The sequence below is a fragment of the Vulpes lagopus genome, chromosome 12 (genome assembly GCF_018345385.1).
Source record: "Vulpes lagopus strain Blue_001 chromosome 12, ASM1834538v1, whole genome shotgun sequence".
NCBI lineage: Eukaryota > Metazoa > Chordata > Mammalia > Carnivora > Canidae > Vulpes > Vulpes lagopus.
Window position 1 is genome coordinate 28,342,072 of NC_054835.1, and position 23,099 is coordinate 28,365,170.

General features: G+C 51.2%; 1 protein-coding gene across 7 annotated transcripts; it reads left to right on the plus strand.

Annotated features, from left to right (window-relative positions):
- Positions 1–439: 439 nt before the first annotated feature.
- On the plus strand, positions 440–22,905 carry SEPTIN4 (septin 4). 7 transcript variants are annotated; one of them, XM_041724811.1, is made up of 14 exons: positions 440–2,021; positions 2,669–2,713; positions 3,763–3,770; positions 16,802–17,095; positions 17,470–17,563; positions 18,003–18,089; positions 18,581–18,704; positions 21,073–21,207; positions 21,320–21,437; positions 21,527–21,628; positions 21,815–21,911; positions 22,000–22,162; positions 22,325–22,424; positions 22,690–22,905. In XM_041724811.1, exons 1-14 carry the CDS (start codon positions 440–442, stop codon positions 22,747–22,749), a joined length of 3,009 nt encoding a protein of 1,002 aa, XP_041580745.1. In that variant the 3' UTR covers positions 22,750–22,905. The 7 variants fall into 7 exon arrangements, with proteins under 7 accessions (XP_041580745.1, XP_041580749.1, XP_041580747.1 ...); XM_041724813.1 differs by lacking the exons at positions 440–2,021; positions 2,669–2,713; positions 3,763–3,770 and adding an exon at positions 11,691–11,816; XM_041724812.1 differs by lacking the exons at positions 440–2,021; positions 2,669–2,713; positions 3,763–3,770 and adding an exon at positions 14,390–14,622.
- Positions 22,906–23,099: the final 194 nt, after the last annotated feature.

The window sequence follows — 23,099 nt, forward strand, 5'->3', positions numbered from 1 at the left end:
GAAAATCTGGTTTTGCTAAGAACTTGGTCCAAGAGTTGGTGGTATAAACTCCAAAGACAAATCCTCAGTTTCCTTGCAGTTACTGCTTGAGTTTCTCTGAAGATTTGTGGCTGAAGGGGTGTCTGGTAGGCTCAGTCAGTAGAGCATGCAACTCTTGATCTCAAGGTTGTGATTTTAAGCCCCACACTGGGCATGGAGCCTACTTAAAAAATTGTGACTGTATGCCAGGATGTTTAGTAGGAAGCTCCTTTCTTTATGACATCACAAGGCAGGTAGCTAAGGGGACTACTTGAGATACTCTTAGAATTACAGTCACTTTTGTGGGAGTATAAGAACAGCAGCTTTTAAAACTGAGCGTAAATATTCAGACTTCATTAGGACTCTCAATATAGCCAGCCAGTAAATCATGGGATCTACCCAGAGAAGCTCAGTGTATCGGATGGTCAAGACTAATAAAACTGGGTCCAACATAGCAGTTTCAGCACCAAAAGTGTCTGAAGATACTAACACAACTCATCAGCAGGGACAAGGGTACATTCTTGCCTCGAGCTCACGAAGTGCTGCAGCCCCGGTAAGCCCTCCACCACATCAAAGATCAGAAGCTGGGCATCTCACCACTTTCTATTCAACATCAGACTATCCTCGATCTGTCTCCCCCCAGTCAGGGCCTGGTCTTGCTGGAACATCCATCCCTCGAGGAAGTGAGACTCGATCAAAATCAGAAACATACCGCCATCCCTCTCTTCATCGAAAGACCCAGCAAACTCAGACATCAGCTTCCCATACTGTCCAGATGCAAAGGAACATTAGTCCATGCAGAGAGGAATCAACACGGAAAGGGGGTGAGAGCAAGACAGGGCGTGACATCAGTAATCGCTATTCATTGACCCCAGATGCCAAATCCTCTCGCCGGTTGAGTTTTGTAGACCAGAAGGATAACTTACAAATCTTACAAGAAGAAGACCCCCCCTCCAAGGTCCAGTACCCACAAGGAGTCAGAGTTCCCCGTAGGACTTTGGCTTGCCCAAAGGATCAAGCAGTCCAAACTGAGCCCATCCGAAAGATTTTGACTGCTACCGAGATCAGATCTCCAAAGAGACCCTCTAGCCCAGAGCATAGCAGTGGCCGTGTCAGAGCAGACTCTCGGACAGCCCAGAGAAGGATCCCTGGCCAAGAGTATGAAATGAATCGTCTCAGCTCAATCTATACAGAACCCAAGGCTTTGCATAGGAATATGAACTTGGAATCATCCCTCAGACTCTCTGTCCTTAAGGATTTGGATGGTGGACACCGAGTTTCTCTGCATCCAGATCCTGAATCTATCCACAAGCATTCTGTCTACACTGATACCAAGCCCTCCCCAAAGATCTTAATATCATCAGAAGTAGAGTCCAACATGAAGTCCTCAACCCGAGGAGACAGCGAGGTTGGCCGTAGGGTCACCATCTCCCCAGAGGGACAGTTAATACACTCAGCTTCCCATGTGACACCTCGAACAGCATCTGAGAGCCCCCCAAAATCTATATTTGTCACTCCAGAGCACAGCTATAAGCAGCATCCCCAAAAGCCTTCAGAATGTGTCTCCATGTCCCCAGGACCTGCACTCAGGTATCCAGAACCCTCCCAAAAGCCCTCTGTCCATGCAGAATTGGAACTGACCCCTCGGCCCTTACCCCCTCGGTCCTTACCTAGGTATGGGCCTGATTCCTCATGGTGGACCTTACTCAATCCTGAAGTTGAAACACCCCAAAGCCGGCCAACAACACCTGATTTTGAGTCTAAGTCTCCTCCTCCCTCAGATCCTTTATTGTCCTTTTTTGAAATGGACTTGAGTCCTTTCTGTGAGGAAATGATGTTCCAGAGAGAGAAAGCAAGTCCATCACCACCACTAGCACCAGCAACACCGCCACCACGGTCATCGCCAAAGGAGTCTCCAAACAGGGCCCCATTGAGGGAAGCACCACAGGCCCTCAAGTGCACCTCCAAACAACCCATTCAAAGGTTTAGTGCTTTCTTCTTGGGTATGTGAAGAAGCAGACTGCTCAGGTGCAGTCCCGATTTAAAGTGAGGTGGGACATTGGGGTGGGCAGGAAAGGCCCCTTCTTCATTCTGGGCCTCAGAGCTGCCCTCCTGCCAGTGCTAAAGCTAGTCCCATCCCTGAGCCCATTGGTCATTCCTTCCCTGCCAGCTTCTCTGAGCTCCAAGCTAATGACATCGGTGACGATGCTTGGGCCGGCATCAGGCATTGACTCTTCAGGCAACGCTGCTTAACCTTTCAATGGAAGGTAGTAGAGAGTGGTTTGCAGGGTGGGAAGTGCTTCCCAAGAATGGAGATGAAGAACTGAGCTGGGGTGAGGGCTGGTAAAGACAAGTAAAGAAAAGAAAATTTTCAAGTAAATATTTTGATGACAAAGTGGAGAGAAGGTGGGCATAGATACGCTAGGATCCAGACTTTGAAGAGGGGAAATGCATTAATAGTGGCACAAAGAGGGTGGAGAAAAGGGAGGGAGGAGGTTAGTCCTAGACTGCAGGGGCTTCTTGGAGAGAGTCAGGGGCTGAGGGCACATCCTGGGGAAGAAATGTGGAGCTAGAAAAGGAGATGTTAAGTCATGGGGGGAGGGATATACATCCCACAGAGTGAAAAAAAGGAACAATCTCTTACTTTCAGATGTCTCTGAGGAAATGTACAATCGTGTCATCTGGTGGCTAAAAGGTCTGTGCTCTTCCCTCCTATGGGTCCATTGTTTTGGGAGGCAGGAGGTTTTGGGAGGCAGGAGGACAGGTGGGAAGGTGACTTCTTTGTATCTATAGAGCTAGGACTATCAGGACCGTCTATACTGGGGGTTTGACTTGAAGGAGCAGAGGAACTTCTTACCTGGCCAATAATTCCACCATTAGAGTCATTCCTTTGGGATTTGGAACCTTCCTCATTTTTAAGAGTCTTCTTTCAATTTTTTTTTATTTATTTATGATAGTCACAGAGAGAGAGAGAGAGAGAGGCAGAGACACAGGCAGAGGGAGAAGCAGGCTCCATGCACTGGGAGCCTGATGTGGGATTCGATCCCGGGTCTCCAGGATCGCACCCTGAGCCAAAGGCAGGCGCCAAACCGCTGCGCCACCCAGGGATCCCCAAGAGTCTTCTTTCAATGGGAAGTAGTCACTTCTGGAATGGAGAACAATTTAAGCCCATGCCTTTCAGTTTAGTGAATCTTAGTATCAAGGAGTTCCTGCTTTGAATGTTGTAGCCCCAAATATGCTTTAGTCTATGAGCGTGAGACGGGCCAGGGCTCTGGATTAGGAAGTTCCTGGGGAGGAGAGAGCCCTGAAAATGTAATCCAGTCCCAACCAGCATAAGCCCTTTTGAGTGACGGGCATCAAAGAGCAGAGAAGGGCATCCCTGCCCCTCAGAGGGAGCAAAGCTCTATAAAGTTGGGGTTTAATAGAATATGGACTCTGGAGTTAACGGTATTGGGTTTGAGCCCTGTACTATTTTCTCACAGTGACCTTGGTTAAGTTATTTTATCTTTCCAATAACTAGTTTCCCTGTTAATGAGATCAATGGCTACCTCTTAGGGGTACTGAGTGAGCCCTCAGTAAATGATAGCTTTTGGTACCACTTGCACTAGGAAGGATGTTGGGCTAGGTTATGCCAAAGTCCACTGAACATCTTTAGTAAAATTCTCTTCCCCTCCTGTTGGTACTCTCTGAATTCCATTTGCTGCTCCCTGGGAATGCCTGACTACTACTTCTCCATTATGACAGATGAAGAGGTAAGAACACCCCTGGGAATTTACTTCCATTCTTCCCATGCTCCAAGTCCCTTATCCAAGTCCCTCTCTTAAACTCTCATGGAAGTAGGAATGTAGGGAGACAGACAGAACTGCTTCCTATGGTTGGGCAAGTTGTTCACCGCACAAGGGACCTAACAGAGAGGGCAAGTGGGGGCTAAAATCTAGCCTGTGTTCCTCTTGCCACACTATGCACCTGTGTAGCTGCATCTCCACAGAGCAAGATTTGCACGAAGGCACTATATTAGCTAGTTGCAGCCCTGGAGAGATGATAAATCCTGTCAAGTGCTCTGTGGGAAGGCTGTCTGGGAAGCCATACATTGGATCAGTCTCTACTTGGCTTTCCTCTCTCCACCCTAGGGCACTCCAGAAAGGGAACACTTTTCTGGGTTACACACTTTTTGAGTCCTCAACTTGGAAAGGCACAAGGTAAACTCTGCTTTTGGCAGCCCTGTGTCCTGAATTTGGCAGAGTGTCCTGATTTCACAGTGCATTGTTCCTATAAGTACTTTAGTTCTTCTTGGCCCATGTTTCATAAGATAGTCTGAGCTTTTCCTGACTCTATTCTTTCTTTCACCCTATCTCTTCCTTACCCAAAGCCTAGAATGGCTTCTAATGGGTCCCTTCCATGGGCTAGCCCAGGATGGACAGTTAATTACAGATAGAAAACAAACAAGGGAGGTGGAGGCAGCACAGTCTGAGCTCAGATAACGAAACAGCTGAAGGAGAGGTGCCAGAAATGTGGCTGTCACCCTCTCTGCCTTGGGCTTCTAATTTAGTCCTGTGCCTTGAGCTCAACTGTGGGTGGGAACAACTACTTCTGGAGATTACCTCCATACAAGACTGTAAACCTTTTCTCCCTCTTCCCTTCCTCCCTTCCTTCCTCCCTCTATCCCTTACTTCCATAAAAATTTCATTCAGATGGCTAGCACTCTGCTAGGCACTACTGGGGAAAGCATTGAAACCTCAGAGCATACACATTCTTTGGCCATGAGAAACTTACCATCTGGTTGGGAAGATAAGACATGGACAGGAAACATTTAAACAACAATATGAAATAGTTTGTGCTCAAATGTCCAAATAAATACAGCATACTGAATGTGTCCTCTTGAAGGATCTTAGGAGAGAGGGAGTCATCAGGGGATGTGTGTGTGTGGGGGGGTGGCCAAGTTACCCCCTCCTTCTCAAAGCCAGGAGTATCTTAACAGCTAGCCCCTTGCTCACTCCTTTGATACACATATATACCTTTGGGAAGGGGTTAGTGTGTTCCCTCATTCAGGATCTGATGATTTTGACTGAGTGAGTTGCTCCCTGTTCTCCCCCACCTTCACCCCCTTTCTTGGTGCATCTTGTTTTAGTTTAGGAAGTCAAAAGCCTTGGCAGCAGGACAGCTCCTTCCCCAAAATAGCTCTTATCCTGTCTCGATAATTGCAGCTCTCCAGCCCTGTTCAGCAGCAGGGCTGCTCGTCAGAACTGGGAAGAGGAACTGAGGAGGGACTAGCTGGGGCTGTTGGTCTTCTCTGGCTCTCTGGAAGTGGGATAGCATGGAAGAGAGCCAGGGACTCCTCACAAAGCATGATAGTGCTAGGCCTTCCCCAGCCTGTCTTCCAGGCTGCATGGCCCACAGCCATCCCACAATTGAGAATCTGTGGTGCTGGTGTTGAAGGCCTCTGGTTCCTCTGATCTGGGAATGGTTGACTGCAGAGTCTGTTCCAGATTCCATTCCTGGCAGGAATTCTCTGGTGGCCAGCCACAGCTCCTGGCTCATGGATGGCAGCATGTTTCTTGTTGAGCTTCACAAACCCCTTTGGGTCCACAGCTGGGGACAGAGCCTGATTCAACCATTTCTCTCTTAAGTGTCAGTCTCCTCCCAAATGGCTCCTCAAGGCCCTTTGTCTAAGGGACAGGGCTGACAGATGCTTCTCATCCTTGGATGGGTACATTAGGGGCTGGAATCTCCCCAGAGAAGGTTATGCTGGGCTGAGGGATGCATTCCTAATGGTTTTGTTTTTGATATCAGAACTAGCAGAAGCTCAACAGGAAAGTCCTGCCCTATGGTGTCAACTCGGGCTGTCTTCTCACAGGGCCCTGGGGAATTCCTTGGAATAAAGCAGCTCTTGATGGGAAGGGCTACAACACCCCCGATGGATGGGACTGCCTTGGCCCTGAGATCCTTGTCCTTAAGGCACCTGACCTACTTGCCCTTGAAAATGACTTCTTGGGCTGTCAGCAGACAAGGTGGTTTACTCCCTTCTATCTCTATCAATTATGCAAGAAACCAACTCTGAAAAACAGGCCAGGAACTAGGGGAGGTCAGCTCAGTGATACCTAAGGCAGACTTCGGTGTCTAAAGTGACATGTCATTTAGCCTCTGAGGATGGTATGGCCAGCTTCCTATTGGCTCTTGAGCCTTGGGGAAGTTGTGCTCCGGTAGACTTCCTTGACAGAGAAAAATCCAGAGTCTAGGAGCTATTCAGGAATGCTCTGCATTCACGGGAATGTTAACAGAAAATGGGCTGTTTGAAAGGAATCCTAGAACCATCTTTCCCACTCCCCTCATTTTCTCTTGCTTTGTACAGAGGCTTATAGTTGAAAAGAGAGGGGAATTGAAAGAATGCAGCAGAGCTGCTGAAAATGGGGCAGGGCACCTCGGGAGGCTTTTCATAGCAGCCTGACCCCTGCCACCCAGCTTCTTTTCTTGTCAGATGGTGCCTTGTTCATTTTCAGCTACCATGGGTAGTGAAGTCCAGAGCTGGATGGGAGGCTGGTAACCTCTGACCCACAATTGCTATTTTGGGGACAGGCTAGGTTGACCAACTAACTCATCAGGGTTTGCCTGGGATGTTCCTGGTTTTAGCATCCTGTGTCCTGGGACCCCTACCAGATCTGGGCAAACTAGAACAAAGGGTGACCTGACCCTAGGACAGGCTATGGTGCAGACTACCTCAGCAAGAGCCACTGGAAGCATAGGGCAGGGGAATGATATCCTGCCTTCACTGTGAGCCCTGAGCAGATTGCTCTCTCTGCCTATGAAATGGGGACAAAAACTCCTATGTCTCTCCCTTGGGCTTGATGGCAGAACAGAGGCCAGAATCCCTTGGTTTTTTGTTCTTCTCAGAATGATCCTACATATGGAAGAATCTGCCACATTTATTTTGGACTAGCGTGTATTTCCAGAAGCTCCTTGGTTTCCTGCCTGGAACCCATCTCCCACATTGTGTCTTGCTGTCAGAGTAGTTTGGTGGTGTTTGAGATGGTGGGTTTTTCAAGTAAGAGAAGAAATAGTAGGCCTGGGTAGATTAGGGAGCTTGACTTCAGAGGGCAGGGAGCATACTTGGGTGAAGAAGAAAATCTGTAAAACAGAAGCCACCCTGACAGCTGCTCAGCCACAAGAAGGTTATCCTGAGTGACAGAAATGACCATGTCCCTTTACCCTTCTCTGCTCAGCTGCCTTTGGCCCAGCTGCCATGAGGGGAGAGGCAAGAGACAGCTGCATCTTAGGGGCTGAATGAATGGCTGAAGGAAAGGGACAGAATGTGAGGCAGTTCCTGAGAGAAGCTCAGGCTCTGACACTGAAGGTGGGAGGACAGGGCTGGCCAAAGTCACTTCCTTGACACATCCACCACAGGCAAAGTCATTTAACTTGAGAAATCTCCAAAATGGCTGTTTTTTGGGAATTTGGCTCAGTAAATCTGAAATCAAGACCTGTTTTCTAGAGGTGGAGTGCTGTTTAGCTAGAGAAGGTGCCTCTACAGTTGGTGGCAGCATGGTCGTTCCAGTGTCACTTTAGTCTAAGGCTCTTTTCCCATACCTCTACATCCATGCACATGCACATTCCTAATTTTTTTTTTGGAGGGAAAGCATTTGAAATTATCACAGTTGACAATCTTGATTTGGTGTTGATAATTTTCTCATTAGCCAAGATAATACCTGCCACTCATTTTAGTGGCTACACCATTGTAAGTATGTTACTGTAGTGAATCTTTATAGCAACCTTATGAGGTGGATTTTTCCTCCCTATTTCACAGATGAAGAAACTGAGGCTCAGAACTGGCTTCTCAAAACTGAGAGCACTTTAAGGAGCATCCTGCCCCAGGAATTCACACATGGTGTAGAAACCCTTTTTCCATAGCCACATCTTCCTGGAAAGTAACTTCTCAATATTTGAGCAGTACCTTCGGATATCACAAATTATAAAGGGAAGGACATTTGTGTCTTTGCATGTGAACTATGAGGCTGGGGGGTGAGTATGAGCTGGTAAGCAGCCAGAATGAAGGGCAAATTATGGGTCAGTGAAGCCCAGAGCCTCAAGGCTTGTCTGTGCTCCAAAATCAGAATGGAAAACTAATCAATGAATCCTTTCAGTCAATTAATATTGATCAGACACCTCCTGGGTCATCCAGGAGGACATTATGTCACATGTTCACTGAATTAAAACGAGTAGAAATTAAAATAGAAGACATACTCCCTGTCTTTGAGGGGCTTGTGGTTAGTTTGGGAGAGAAAAGTATACAGGCATGTCACTTGAAAGGGTGTGGACATCAAAGAACAAAATAAAGTCCAGTGAAATGAATTAGCAAAGCTTCTAGCATGGAAACACCTGGAGAGTGAAGTCCAGGGAGACACAAATTTTGACTCTGTATAATTAAGACCTTTGATAACTTGCTACCCAAAGATTGAAGGGCAGTGGAGTTGAGTCTGTGAGTTTTTAGCCATGGGAAGTATTTAAGAAGAAGCTGGGAGGTAAGGTGGGCGCTCTTGAAGGGGGGGTCATACTCCAATGCATGTGTAAGTTCCTTCCATCTCTCCCATGCCCTGCCCTACTGCAGAAAAGGTGTTGGAAAGGCCCTCTGGCTGGCTTCTAGCACTTTGCTGCTGCCCCTCACCACAGCCGTATAGCAGGTGCAGGAAACACAGTGCTCCCTGACCTTGCCGCCCATGTTTCATGCCTGCCCTAGGATTATGGGCAGGGGAGGGGCTTAGGATATTTTGGTTTCTTGCCACAGACCTTTCTGGACACTGGCTAAGTTTCCTTGACAAACACAACCCAGTGCTAGCCCTTTGACCCCACTAGGGCCCTCTGACTATATCATCAGTGACTTATCACCTCTGGAGGAAGGAGGTACAATTAGTTCTTGTACCACTTAAGAGACAGTCTGCTGAGCGGCAAAAGTGGCCTTTGCTAGTCATACAGACTGAAATCCTGATTTCCTGTGGTAATCACTATTTATTCTTGGCTTTTGTACCTGGGCTTGGCTTGGCCCAAGTGCAGCATCCTGGTTTAGTTTGGTGCCACACAACCTTCACTCATGGGAGGAAAGATCCAATGGAGGGGACCAGGAGTTTTTTCACACAGACCATGTTGGCCTGACTTAAGCAGAGGGAGACTTGGGTAGCAGGCTGGAGGTGTGTGCTGATCTGAGTTTCTCAGAAGAGTCCTGTTTTGTGCCAAACCAAGTGTCTGCTCCCCAGACTCTTGGCCTGAATACCCTACTCTCGGAGTGCCTGGGAAATTGTACTCTAGTCAAAGATATCAATTTCCGGTGGGGTTGTGATTTCTAAGGAAGAGTCCAGAGTTCCAAGAGCTGCAGGGACACTCAGGAAAGATTGGCCAGGCCATGTGCTAACTGGAGGTGGGGAGGAGCACTCAGTGGTCTGTGACTCACACAAGGGCTGCCATATCTTGCCCCTGCTTCTGAGTAGGTGTCAGACTCTCTTTGCACAGACACAGATCACAAGAACTGGAGTGGTGAGGAGTCCAGTCCTATCTTTCAATGGGGGAAGCAGAGACCCAGGGAGGGGAAGGGATATTCAGGAGTGAGATAATCACCAAAGCTGGCATGGGGTCCTAAGCCTAGGCCAAGTTCTCTCATAAATCCAGAGTGTGGCAGGGTTAGCATGGGAGGTTTGTGCAGGTGGAATGACTCAAAGTCTGCCTTTAGCTTTTATTTTGCCCAGCGTGGCTCCTGCTGGGCCTGATGCAGTGATTACAAAGGTACTGTGAGCATCAAAACCCTTCTTAGGGTCTGGGGTTTAGAGATAAGTTCCATGGTCCCGGGCCTCTCATAGGGGCTCACTTCCCTCAAACAAACTGGCACCAGCATGCCTCAGGGCACACAGGGCTCACTGGGGCTTGGGCAGCAGGTGCCAGAGCAGAGCTGGGATTCCAACTGCAGCTGAGGATGAGCTATCCGAGTTGCTTTCTGAGATGTGTCTGTGTCCACACTTGGACTACAGCCAGGACTAGGGGGGTAGGGAGAGGAGGGAATTTACAGTTGTGGAAAACAAGGCTTTGTGATGGGGCCTGTCTTCCTTGACAGGCTTTCTTCCCTTGGCCCAGCACCCCCAGCCCAAGCCATGCAGAATGCCAGTGGAAGCACCCAGGAGGCAGTCTTATGAGTGCATACATGAGTACTAGTAGCCTACAGCTAGTTCTCAACAGTGGGGCTTTGTTTGATGTTTGGATCTGATGGCAGCATCTGCTGCTACTTCTGCAGCCTTCCAGTGCCATTGGTTTTTCTCGTAAGAAACGCATGTCTTTCTTTTCCTGAGTATAGTTTCAGATCTCTTGATCTAGCCCAGGCCTTTTCTAGGAACCTCTTTATACCTTCAGAGGTTTTCTCTTGTCTGAGCCAAGCTTCTGGCTCCTATCCTAGTTTAATCCGCTCATTTTCTGGTGTGGGAACTGAGGTTTAGAGTGGTAAAATGAGCTGCCCAAGCTCACCCAGCTAGGAGGGTTTCTCTTCAACGTGCTAGCTTATGAATTCCCTTGATTTCTTTAAGCAGTTGCACCCCGCCTTCCATCCTTCAGTCCACCAGTGCCAGATATTCAAGAACATCTCCAATAGCCATGCCATGTTTTCTGAGCCTGTTTTCATCTGCATACCTAGGCCACTTTCCCTCCCTCTGCTAAGTTCTAACTTGATCCCAACCATAACCATTAGTCACAGATCAGACTGAAATAGGATAGGCAGCCTTCTGGCTCTTCTACCAAGAGGAGAGGGTTATGTTGTGGGCCTCAGTTTTGTCTAAAGTGTATTCAGCCCAGTCAGCCTGCCCTGGGGGAAGGCTCTTGGGAGTCAGGGAGAGATACTTGACCAGCTCAGACCAGTATTAGCTCAGGAAATCCCTACCAACTCTCTAAGCATCTACTTCTCCCTCACTCCTGATGACACTCCTGAGCCTCTAATGCCTCTAAAGCTGCTGGAGCATCTGTCCCCACAGCATCTCACCTGCTTGTCCAGCATAGACTGGCTCAGGCTTGGGCTGGCCTCTCCAGAGGCCCTCCCACTTTCCTTAGCCCCATAAAGGCCACTAGGCCTCTTTCCTTCCACCCTTCCAGCTGATGATCCCTGGATAATTTATGCAGCAAATCCTCTTTAATCTTTAATCTAGGGTGCAGCAGGAAGGGAACCTCTTGTCTCGTCTTCATAGCTTGGGTAAAGGTAGAGAACATCTGACTTTCTACCTTAGGAGGTGTGGAGTGGGGAGGGACAGTCCGTTAACTTGGACATCAGCTCGGGTCATTTCTGGAAAACCTTGGGTAACTAAAGGTTTCTCTCCCAACTCGTGGGGCAAACCCCCTCTCCTTCCAAAGACATTTTCTCCTAGGGATGCCAGGTGGGCCTTTCCTTTCGGGGAATTTGCTCAAACACCCACTGTGATGTACTGCCTGGAGAGACCACTCTTAGGGGCTGAGTCAGGAAGAGCCAGGTGACTGGCGCTGTCCTCAGCGCCTCTGCACACCCTGCGCTTCCCGGAGTCGCGGGCCGCTAGATCCACCCCGACCCACCACCCACCACCCACCGCGGGCCGCCCGCACCCCAGCAGGCGCCAGCGATCTCTGAGGGCAGGCCCCGCCCCAGGGCCGACTCGTCCCGCCCCCGCCGCCAGGCCCCGCCCCCGGCCGGTCCGCACTCTGGGCGGCGGGCGGGGGCCGGCGGTCCGGCGAGGTCGGCTCGCAGCTCCCGCGGCGGGTCGCTCGGGCGCTGTCCAGGAGGAGCTGGCCCGGCCCGGGCTGCAGCCATGGTAAGGCGCGGGGGCGCGGGGGCGCGGGGGCGCGGGGCAGGGCCGGGGCGCGCAGGGCCCGCTGCTCCCGGCGGCTCCGCGGGGACCCGCGGCGCCGCGGCCCGGGCTGTGCGGGGCGGGAGGCGCTTTCTCCGGCTGCGGGTACAGGCGGGCACTGCTGACGGACGGCGCCGCGTCGCCGCTTCCAAGTTTCTCCCTCTGATCCGAGCAGCGACTACGCGGGCCCGGGCCCTGGGGTGCTGCGGGTGTTCTTGGATGGAGGGGTGGGTTGGTGAGCGGAGGGGGGCCACCCCCCGCCCCACCCCGGCCAGCAGAGACGCGCAGGTTGGGCTGGGGAGGGCGCGTCAGCGACAGGCGGAGGTGAGGTTCCCCCACCCTTACCTGGGTCAGCTGTTACCTGGATGACCCCTCCTCACCCACCTACCCTGGGTTCAGGGGCCAGTATCAACTTCCTTTGGAAAACACAGAGAAGGCCTGCAAACACTGCCTTTTTTCCCCAAGAGGGATGGTGAGACGCTTGGGCCCTCCTTCCTGCAGCCTGGCAAAGAGCAGCTCCTAGGCTCTTCCCACTGTGCCCTCTGCTTGGGGACCCCTGAGAGGGCAGCCCAGTTCACCATCCTACCCGTGGGATCAGGTATATCCCTCTGCCTCTGAGACAGGAACCATGGGGAAGCTTCCTTCTGCTGCATCCTACACTACCCTGCTCCCAAACCAGGTTCCTCTGCAGTAGTGGGGGGTGGGGGAACTCATCCCTGCCACCTGTCTGGAGGAGAAATAGTAACCCCAGCCAGCCTCCGGAGGCCCCCAGGTAGGAAGTTTTGATGTCTGACTGTAAGGGTTCCAGCTCTTCTCCTGCCATCCTTGCCAGAGCCTGCCACAAACACATTATGCTGGATGTCAGGGCCTCCAGGCGCCATGCCAGCCTCTCCTCCCAGTTTGGAAGCCCCCCAACCCTTGCCCTTCACATTGGGAGGCACAGGCTGTTTACAGAAGGAGAAAATCCATGACCATCCTGTGGGGCAGGATGTTGGCTGTGGGCAGCCTCCAGAAGGAAACTCCCTGGGCCCACTGGAATCAGAAGCTTCCAGGTCTGGAAAGGCCAACCTTTTGGGCTTTTGTCTTTCAAGCTGTGTCCAGGATGAGGCCCAAGCCTTGGCTAGGAAGTCTTGGTGACCTTGTGACCTTCCCCAGAGTGGGGTTCCTGGGAGAGGCCAAGTGGTGCTTGTCTTTATCCCTGCCCTGCTTCTCCCCGCATGGGTATGGATACACTGATTGTTCCAGTGATAGAAGCCTGAGGGAGCATAGTGCCAAGCCCAGCAGGGACCAAGAGGGGCTTTTTCTGCCACACACTAAGTTCAGTTCAGCTGAGGTCATGGTGCTTTCAATTTGGCTGAAGCCACCCTGTTCCCCTCTAATTAAAGACACCCCACTATTGCTAGAGTCCTTAGCTGTAGGCCCTTTAGGCCTAGTTCTTAGGCTGACTGGTTCATGTCCAGCCAGACTCCTCTAGAAGGGGTCTCTTTCTGAAAAGAGATCAGTGTCCCAGCTACTTTGGAGGTCGGTGGGTACAGTGGGGAGGGCTCCCCAGCCCAGGAGCACAGTGGGGTTTACATGGGAAAGGAATGACAGGTCAACATTAATAATAATCCTGTGACTTGATATGTACCTTCTCTCCTCAGGTTCAAAACAGCTTGAGGTATCTCTCCCCAGCCTTCTTGGGAGGCAAGGCAGGGCCATTCACAATTGGACATTGAGGCCCTAAAATTAAGACAATATTCAAAATCACAGAGGATGTTTCTCACCAAACCAGAAATACTGGCCTTCTGACTCCATGTGCATACTCCCAGCCAGATCCCTCAGCTTGTGCTTGTCTCCCACCTAATTGGCACTTCTGAAACCTCTGGGATGCCAGCCTCCCTTTGGCCGGAACTCCTGCCCCTCAGAGACCAAGTGCTAATAGCTCCTCCACTGATTCTCTGGAAGCAGTGGGGTGATGGAAGTGATATAGGTCCCCATGAGTCAGAGGTCAGGTATCCTATGGTGGGAGGAGTCCCTCTGTGGTTGGGACTCTGCAAGGGAATCTAGGGGCAGATTTCTGAAGACAGTAAGGTTCTCTGCTGGGAAAACACAAAAGGACAAGGGAAGAAAAGCAGGGCTGTTCCCATGAGAACAAATTTCCAGGGGATTATAAGACCTCCTACCCTACTTCAGCACTGCTTAACTTTAGTTAAGGTGAAAGAGATTGGATTCCTTTGGGTGTGGAGTCTCGTGGGTGGGTGTTCCCAGGTACTGATGGGCCAGGTCACCTTGGGGACAGCTCATGACACTCTGGCAGGCCTCGGTGTCCTTGGGGGTTCATAGGAGAGGCCAGGTTGATTAAGAGCCTGTGCTGGAGACTTGGGAGGCTGGTGCTGTGCCCACCGGGGTAGGCAGCGGGCAGGCGTCATGGGATAGCCAATCAGAGTAGGAGGGGACTGCAGAGAAACAGAGTGATCCTGCTGCAGCTGAGCTGTCCTTGGAGGGTGGGAGCCAAGGGAAAGGGAGGAGGAGGGGGTGGGGAATGACATTCCACAGGCTTTTTTGGCCCCTGACAGAGACAGGGGGGTCAAAGAGAAAGGGAAAGGAGCAAGCCGGGAAGCTGTATTACAAGAACATCAAGACCAGGCTGTTTCTGTGTGTGAGGAACTTTGCCTGGGAGATAAAATTAGACCTAGAGCTTGCCGCCAGGGTGTCCGAAGCGTGGGACATGGACCGTTCACTGGGATGGCAAGGCAGTTCTGTCCCTGAGGACAGGAATGAAGCTGGGGTAAGGTACTGCTCTGGGAGATGGGGGGACCTGACCTGTCTTCCTCCTTCCTTGACTGGGATTGGGGCTCAAAGTCAAAAAATAATTTAGTCACTGTCAGAGCTGAGGGTGGGGAGGGACAGTTAGAAGGTGAAGACCCTAGTGTCCTGACTCCTTGTCTAGAGCCCCTGTGGGCTCCTTTCTGCTGATGAGCAGCCAGGACTGGCAGGGAACCCAGGAATGCTGGGTTCCTGGTGACTGTTGGCAGACGGGATGGTAGGGTCCCCATCAATGCCTTCCTTCCTCCTTTAACTGCTGCCCCTGTGCTCAGTGCCCTTGGGGAAACCAGGTGGAGCACAGTCATCTTCCCTCTTTCACCAAGACCAAGTGCTGGGTCACTGTGGGGTTATTCAGAGAGGCAGGATTTCCTGGAATTCCCCAGACTTTAGCTGCCAGAAAACAAGACCTGCTGCACTCCCCCCCCCCCCCCAGCCCCATCTCTTCTCTGTTGCCATACAGTTAATTGTCCAAGCTGGGACACTTTTGAGAGTGAAAAGGAAGGGGCACAACTAATCCTTATGCTAGGACAACAAACTAAGATGTATAGTTACTGTACTGGACCCCCCCAAATATTATGGATGAGAAAAGCCTGCTGGCTTGCTTCAGGACAGCGTCTTTTGGTCCCTAAACTCCCACATGCTGGTTCTAGTTTCAGGCTAAAGGGCTTCTCTCCTTCCCTCTGTCCAGGTGGGCCCTGGAGACTATGGCTACAAGCAGGTATGGGGACTTTGAGGTGACAGCCTGGAGGTAGTTCTTAAGAGACTTCCCCACAGCCTCTCTATCTCAGTCCCTTCCCTCTGGCATAAACCTGGCAATGGGCATGTCTGCCTCCCTCAATTCTTCCCTTTGTAAAATGGGGACCTGCAGAAGACTGTGGCCATCTTCTCTCTCCTGGCCCTCGCCGGGACTCCACAGTGGTCTGGGATAGCCCCCACTGGCTTGGCCAATCCCCAGAGAGTGAGTCAGCCTCTGAAGCCGGCCCTTGTCCATTGTCTGGAGGTGGCATGTGGGTATTGTGAGGCAGAGCTGAGCCCAGCAGTGCCAGGCACTCTACAAAGGAAGCTGGCTCCTAAAGGAGAGGGAAAGTTTTAGGGTCTAGAGTTGATGGCAGGAGTGAGGGGAAGCAGCCTCTCTTCCAAGTTGGAGATGGGGGGGGGGCGGGGACAGGTCTCTACAGAGCAGCCTGCCATTCTTTGCCCACCAACCCCTGTGGTTCTCGGTTTAGTCCACATTCCCCCTGGCACTGCTGGCTGAAGCTTACTCCAGGCAGAGGTGGCAAGAGACAACTGATGGGTGCTTCCTCTTATCTCTCCCTCACAGTTAGGGGCTGCCAGCAGCCTAGTGTCCTCCTGTCCTCCCTCACTGGGTCCCTCCTGGCTCCCTTCCACCTTGCACTCAGCCTCCACTGTCAGGTTTGCCCTTCTGTCCTCGGGCCTCAGCACAGATTCTGATGTGGCACAGTGTCTGGAATAAGGGGGGTGTCAGATCAGCTGTACTGAGCTCTTTGCAGTGAGCCCTGGGAAGGGAGCACCTCCAGTAGAGTCTATACCTTGGTCCTAGAGCTCACAGACCTGCAGTGACAGCGGGCACAGAGCCCCCTGCTGGCTTTTGATTTACCTGGGCTAGCAGCTCCCTTCAACTCTCCCTTCTTCCCTCCTGCCCCTGCCCCATTCTGACTTGACTGTCTGCACTCCCCTTAAATCCTGGACCATGTCCTCCTCTCAGCTCTAACGCCTCTATTGCTCCCCCTTATTTAGTCTGACTTCCTGGCCTTTTGAGCAGTCCCTGGCCCCTGGCTTGGCCAGACCCCCAGGAAGGGCAGGGCGGTGAGCACCTTGTTGAGAGGGAGCATCAGGACTGGAGCTACTCAGATCCCAACAGCAGTTGCAAGGACTCTGGGGGCTGCCCAGGGCTGCTCCTGGATCCTGGGGTCTTTCCTGGCATCTCAGCTGGGGAGGCACAGGCGCAGGTGAGGGAGGGATGGTGAGCACTTCCTCAGGCTTGGCTGCTACTGCAGTTTCTTTCCCTTCTAACCACAAGTGCTTTCCTCTCTCTCCCTTTTGCCTTCTTTGGTCTTCCTCTTTCATTCTTCCCTTCATGGCACCTACCTACCTGCCCCACCCCACCCTCCGACCCTCAGATCAAGCGCTTTCTGGAGGACACGGATGATGCAGAACTGAACAAGTTTGTGAAGGATTTTCCAGGAAGCGAGAGCTGCCACCAACCAGAGGCCAAGACCTGGGTGTCCAGGCCCCAAGTCCTGGAGCCAAAGCCCCAGGCCTCGGACCTCTGCCAGGATGACCTGGAGTTCAGACCCCCCTCATGGCCCCAGCCCTCTGACAGCCAGCAGTACTTCTCTGCCTCGGCCCCTCTCAGCCCCTCAGCCCGGCCCCGCAGCCCATGGGGCAAGCTTGATCCCTATGACTCCTCTGAGGTAGAGCCTCCAGCCCTGCCTTTGTCTTTCAGTGGGCTGGTGCAGGAAGACCCAGGGAGGGAGCAGAGAGATCCTGAGTGTATGTGCATGTATGTCCTGTGTGTATGTATAGGTGTGTGTACACGCATGCCTGCATGTTGAGCTGGAGCCTCTCTGTCTTGTGTCAGCCCCAGCTCTATGGTGTTGACCCCCATGTGCATTGGAAACTATTAGGATCAGGAGCCTAGCTGGTGGCCCCAGATGGGTCCTCTGAGGAGTCTGCCAATGTTCCTCTAGGGCTGGGGCAAAGACCTAGGAGGGAGACAGAAGGCTGGTGTTAGGTCCTGGGGCCCCTCCAGCCTCTCGCTAATGCACTCTGTCTTCCTGTCCATTAGGATGACAAGGAGTATGTGGGCTTTGCGACCCTCCCCAATCAAGTTCACCGAAAGTCCGTGAAGAAGGGCTTTGACTTTACCCTCATGGTGGCAGGTAGATTAGGGGAAGGGCTGGGCTGGGGAGGGGGTGTCTCCAGTAGGGATGGTATATATATGGGGAAGGGTGGGGTGGGTTAGAAAGGGAAAAGCAGCCAGTGACGGTATCTTTTTGCAAAATAGCCATGAACCATGAGTGGCCAAACGTGTATATGTAGGGGGTGGGGAGTGTTGAAATGGCATAAAGAACACTTGACCAACAGTTTTCTAATATTTGCCTTTTTCTATGTGACCTTGGGCAATCTCTTTCCCTCTCTGGGCCTCATTCAAATAAGAAGGCTGAACAAGCTGTTCTCTCTGCTTCCTTCCAGCTCTAGAATGCTGTGGTTCACTTGTCTCTTCCCAGTTAGATAAGAAAGCAGCTCCAACCACACCTTGTTCTAGTGGGGTTGCCTCTTGGCTAAAGCCCGTATCTTCTGCTCTCTCTCCCCCATCAGGAGAGTCTGGCCTGGGGAAATCCACTCTTGTCAATAGCCTCTTCCTCACTGATCTGTATCGGGACCGGAAACTTCTCAGTGCAGAAGGTGAGGAAAGAAGCAGGGCTTGAAGAGAGGCACTGGAAATCAAGACTCGTGCCAGAGCCTGGGGGCTGGGGCCTTCCCCAGCAGGCGGGAAACCGTGGCTTTCTAGAGGGATTGGTGGCCTATGGAGATAGGCCTATCTAGCCTGGCAGCCCACCAGCCAGCTCCCTAAAGATTTGGGTGCTGGAGTAGGGCAGGGACCAGAATCCTCCTCTCTGAGTGAGTCTCTGACCCCCAAAGGATTCCAGGAATCCAAGAAAAGAGCCTGCAGCAGAGAAGAGGCTGGGGCCAGAGCCAACAGCCACCGGCATTTCCTGTGTTGGGAAATGTGCTCCTTGCTGGTTCCCAGAGAACAGGCCCCCAGGCAGCCTGGGGTGGGAAGGGGGGCAGTGTGGATGAGGCAGTCTGGGCAGCAGAGCTGGTTGGGGTGGGCTGTTTGTCCTGACTGGGCAGGTCCTTGCCCTTGCCCTGGCCTCAGTTTCCCCTTTCTCCAGAGCGGATCATGCAAACTGTGGAGATCACTAAACATGCAGTGGACATAGAAGAGAAGGGTGTGAGGCTGCGGCTCACCATTGTGGACACACCGGGTTTTGGGGATGCAGTCAACAACACAGAGTGGTATGTCTGACCAAGCACAGCCCCAGCTGCCCCCTTCCCATTACACTCTCTCTCTCTCTCTCTCTCTCTCTCTCACACACACACACACACACACACAAGTGGACACATAGGCACAGACATAACCAGAATTGTCAGGAAGAAAGTTTGTGCCCTTAGTGGGTAGCTGTCTCCTCTGGAAAGTGAGAGGGAAGGAGTTGGATTAGATGTTCTTTGATGTCCTTTCTGACTCTGACCTATAATTCTATAATGGGGTGAAGGTACAAGATAAGAAAGAAGAGCCTCAGAAAAACAAACACATGAAAACATGTAGCACAAGGCCTGACATCCAGTAGGTGCTCAATAAACATCACCTACCCTCCTTCCTTTTCTTTTACCAGCAACACTTTAGGTGCCACAAACAACCTTTTTTTTTTTTTTTTTTAAAGGGATGAGAGTGCGTTGAGGGAGGGCTGAGGAGGAGAAAGAAGAAGCAAAGGGGAAACAAATGGGTTGAGCTTGGTTTAAACTCCAGGCACCCTCTAGGCTAACTGCTAGAAAAGGCAGCTTTATCCGTACACCATCATTCTTGGCTTTTTTTTTTTTTCAGGAACTGGAGGGATGCTTAGATAATTGTCAGACCTAAGTGAGTAGATGAGAAGGAGAATGAGTGATAAAGACAGGAGAAAAGGTGGTGCCTTTGATGAAGTTAGGCAAGGGGTGCTAAGACCACTAGACTGAATTCAGATCTTGATTCAGCATTTAGTAACTGTGTGGACTTGAGCAAATGACTGCATTACTGTTTCTTTAGCTGGAACATACCGGTCATATCACCTTGCCCAGGTGATCTGAAAATCACCCCAAACGGTGCATGAGAATGTGCATTGAAAATGAAAGTAAAGAGCTGTTTACGTTACACTAATGGGTTTTGAGATTATAATTGCAGCACCAGTGTGGGACCCCTTGTTGAAAGTTATGAATTTCAAGATGGCCACAGAAGAGAAGCAAACCAAGCATGGGCCCTTTTGAGATCAGGGCCCCATGCTGACTGCACGTGGCACGCCCAGAAAGCTGACCCTTGGGTAATTGCCTCACAGATGCATTAGACTCTTACAGACCTTTCTGTATGTGTGTTTGTTTGTTTGTTTGTTTGGCTTAGCACATGGATTCATCTTCAACATCAGGGTCTTAGCCTTGAGGGGAGGGCCATTTCTTCTTATGTTATTGCCCTGGCACTGTTCTGGCACATGGTGGTCTCCTGATGGAAATATTCCTGGTGGATTGAGGTGGCCTCTGTGTCATCATTGCTAAGTATGTCTCAGCACCCTGGGCTTGCCATGAAACTCTACCCCAACCAACACCTGGTTTCTACAAGTATCATCCCCTCCTTCAGTCAATCTACTTACCTCCTCTTCCCTTCCCTAATAATAATTTCATTTGCTTGGCATTTCACAGTACACAGTGCACCTCTACATATGCTTATTTAGTAACCAGTAGGAGTTTATTGAGCATATACTAGGTGTCCAGCCAGTGCTGGGCATTTTAAGGGTCACAGAATAAGTATGAATCATCCTTGTCACTGAGAGGCTTATGGTCTAGTAGTAGGGGTAGGAGGAGTGGGGGCAGCAGTTCTCTCACATGTGGGTCAATCAACTTAAGTTAGTAAATAGGTCAGATAATGTAGCAGCAAGCATGTTGAAGAGTCAGAGGCCAAGGGCTTGAGTGGGGAGAATTTGCTAGCTAAAATGATATGGATTGTCTCCTAGATGCTGTAGATTTAGTTCCTTCGTGTATGACGTGAAAGTGATGATGCTTATGTGTCCACCTATCAGGGCACCTATCAGTGAGGATGAAACTAAATAACAGAAAAGCAAAAAGACTTGAAAATTGGGAGTTCTTGAATATATATGTACACGATTTTACTGTGTGGTGGAGAGAAGGGGAGAGCAGTCAGTGTATATTGATGTACACTGGAAGGGGTGAAGAGATAGTTCTTAGATATGGCCTTGAGGAGGATAGGGTGGTTCAGAGGGGTGGGGCAGAAGGTAGAACCCATGAACAAAGGTTCTGAGGCTGGACTATGAACCTGACTAAGGGCTGCCCTGGCTTCCAGTTGGTGTTCATTTGCAGGTACCTTATTCTTAATGGTTTGTTTGGCCACCTAGGCTTTTTCCTCTCATCAAACTAGTATTTACTGAACTTTGTGTTCAGTCTGATTTTCTAGTGGGGCATGTGAGATACACCCGTCCCACCCAGATGGGATATAGTAAAGATGTAGTAAAGCAAGCCAGGGAATAACAAAGTCTTGGGAACACTGCTCACTCTGTAGCCCCAGAGCTCATGAGGCAGCCTCCACTCCCACAGTTTCTCTGCTTTTCTGTCCCTGCCACAGCTGGAAGCCTGTGGCAGAATACATCGACCAGCAGTTTGAGCAGTATTTCCGAGACGAGAGTGGCCTGAATCGCAAGAACATCCAAGACAACAGGGTGCACTGCTGCCTGTACTTCATCTCACCCTTCGGCCACGGGTATGGTCCGAGCCTGAGGCTCCTGACACCACCAGGTGCTGCAAAGGGAACAGGCTGAGAGCACCAGGGCAGGGCTGCCACCAGCAGGTGGTCACAGATTCCTGTTCCCCAGGCTCCGGCCACTGGATGTTGAATTCATGAAGGCCCTGCATCAGCGGGTTAACATCGTGCCTATCTTGGCTAAGGCGGACACACTGACACCTCCTGAAGTGGAGCGCAAGAAACGCAAAGTGAGGGAAGCTGGTGGGGGGAGGGGAGCAGGTGGGCTTCTGGAAAGGATGGGGTCGCCAAAACTGTGGGCCCCTCATGTGTTTGTCAGATCCGAGAGGAGATTGAGCGCTTTGGAATCAAGGTCTATCAGTTCCCCGACTGTGACTCTGATGAGGATGAGGACTTCAAATTACAGGACCAAGCCCTAAAGGTGGGGCCAGCCCAGGGCATCCCTTTTCCATTTTGTTTCTTCTGGGCAGAAGAGGGAAGTAGAATTCTATTTAAGGGGTGGGAGAGGACCCTGGTTTCCTAGAGTGAAGCAGAGAAAATAAAGATAAAGATGGAAAGGAACAGGTAAGAATGGGGGGTACTGACAGGCCCTCCCCACTTCTTCCAGGAAAGCATCCCATTTGCTGTAATTGGCAGCAACACTGTGGTAGAGGCCAGAGGGCGGCGTGTTCGGGGCCGGCTCTACCCCTGGGGCATCGTGGAAGGTAAAGCACTGAGTTTGCGACCAGGGAGTCTCCTTGCCCTCAGTGGCTCTCCCCATGCTTCTGGCTGACCCCTAGCCTTGCCATGCAGTGGAAAACCCAGGACACTGCGACTTTGTGAAGCTGAGGACAATGCTGGTGCGTACTCATATGCAGGACCTGAAGGATGTGACGCGGGAGACACATTATGAGAACTATCGGGCACAGTGCATCCAGAGCATGACTCGCCTGGTGGTGAAAGAAAGGAATCGCAAGTATGGCTAGCAGCCAGGACAGAGCTGGCCGGGAGGGGGTCCCAAGCACAGCCTTGGATGAGAGCAAGCCCTTCCTTTGTTCTTCTGCAGGCCCTGGACTCAATCCAAGCAGGTGCCAGGGTCCCCCTAGCCTTACCAAGCCCCCTTTCCCATTCCCTTTAGCAAACTGACTCGAGAGAGTGGTACTGACTTCCCCATCCCTGCTGTCCCACCAGGGACAGATCCAGAAACAGAGAGGCTGATCCGAGAGAAAGATGAGGAGGTGAGAACAGTATGGGGTGGTAGGGATTGACAGTATGGAGGGTCCCTGCTTAATTATAAACGTCAGTATTTCTTGGTTTGGGAATAGGAAGATCCCTGGCCCTGGTACCTTCCTGGGTCGTGGATTGATTGTTCTACCTGGGTCTCCATCACATATCTGGACTACCATGCCCATGCCCAGGCTAAGGGATAAGAGTTTGGGGGCACTCCCCTAACACTGTAGGACTCTCTAAAAGGCCCCATTTTGCTATGTGTGCCTGTTCCAGCTGCGGCGGATGCAGGAGATGCTGCACAAAATCCAAAGACAGATGAAGGAGACCCATTAGTTTTCAATCCTGGATATTTAAATCTCCTCTTTGTCCTGCCCAATGCCGGCCCCTCCCAGCACCAGCTCTGCTCAGTCCCCTGCAGCTACTGCCACTTCGCCTTACATCCCTGCTGCCTCCCCAGAGACTCAGAGGAAATAAAGTTTAAGAAATCTATAGCTGCCTTCTGGTGTCACTGTATCTTTACCAGCTCCTGGGGACCAAGAATATCCTAGGACCCACTTTTGAAAGGGTGCTGAAGGAGGGTGCTGGTGTTTGGCTTTTAAGTAGGAAAGGGGGAAAAGGGGAAACTTTTCCTCTTCTATGCCAGGGTTCAGTCTCTGCCTAGGATCCAACCTGGCCTCTCCATG

Coding starts and splice junctions, on each gene's coding strand:
- SEPTIN4 (XM_041724811.1), top strand. CDS start 440: ATGGTCAAGACTAATAAAACTGGGTCCAACATAGCAGTTTCAGCACCA. Junction 17,096..17,469: donor ATCCCTATGACTCCTCTGAG/GTAGAGCCTCCA, acceptor CCTGTCCATTAG/GATGACAAGGAGTATGTGGG. Junction 21,912..21,999: donor CCCCTGGGGCATCGTGGAAG/GTAAAGCACTGA, acceptor CTTGCCATGCAG/TGGAAAACCCAGGACACTGC.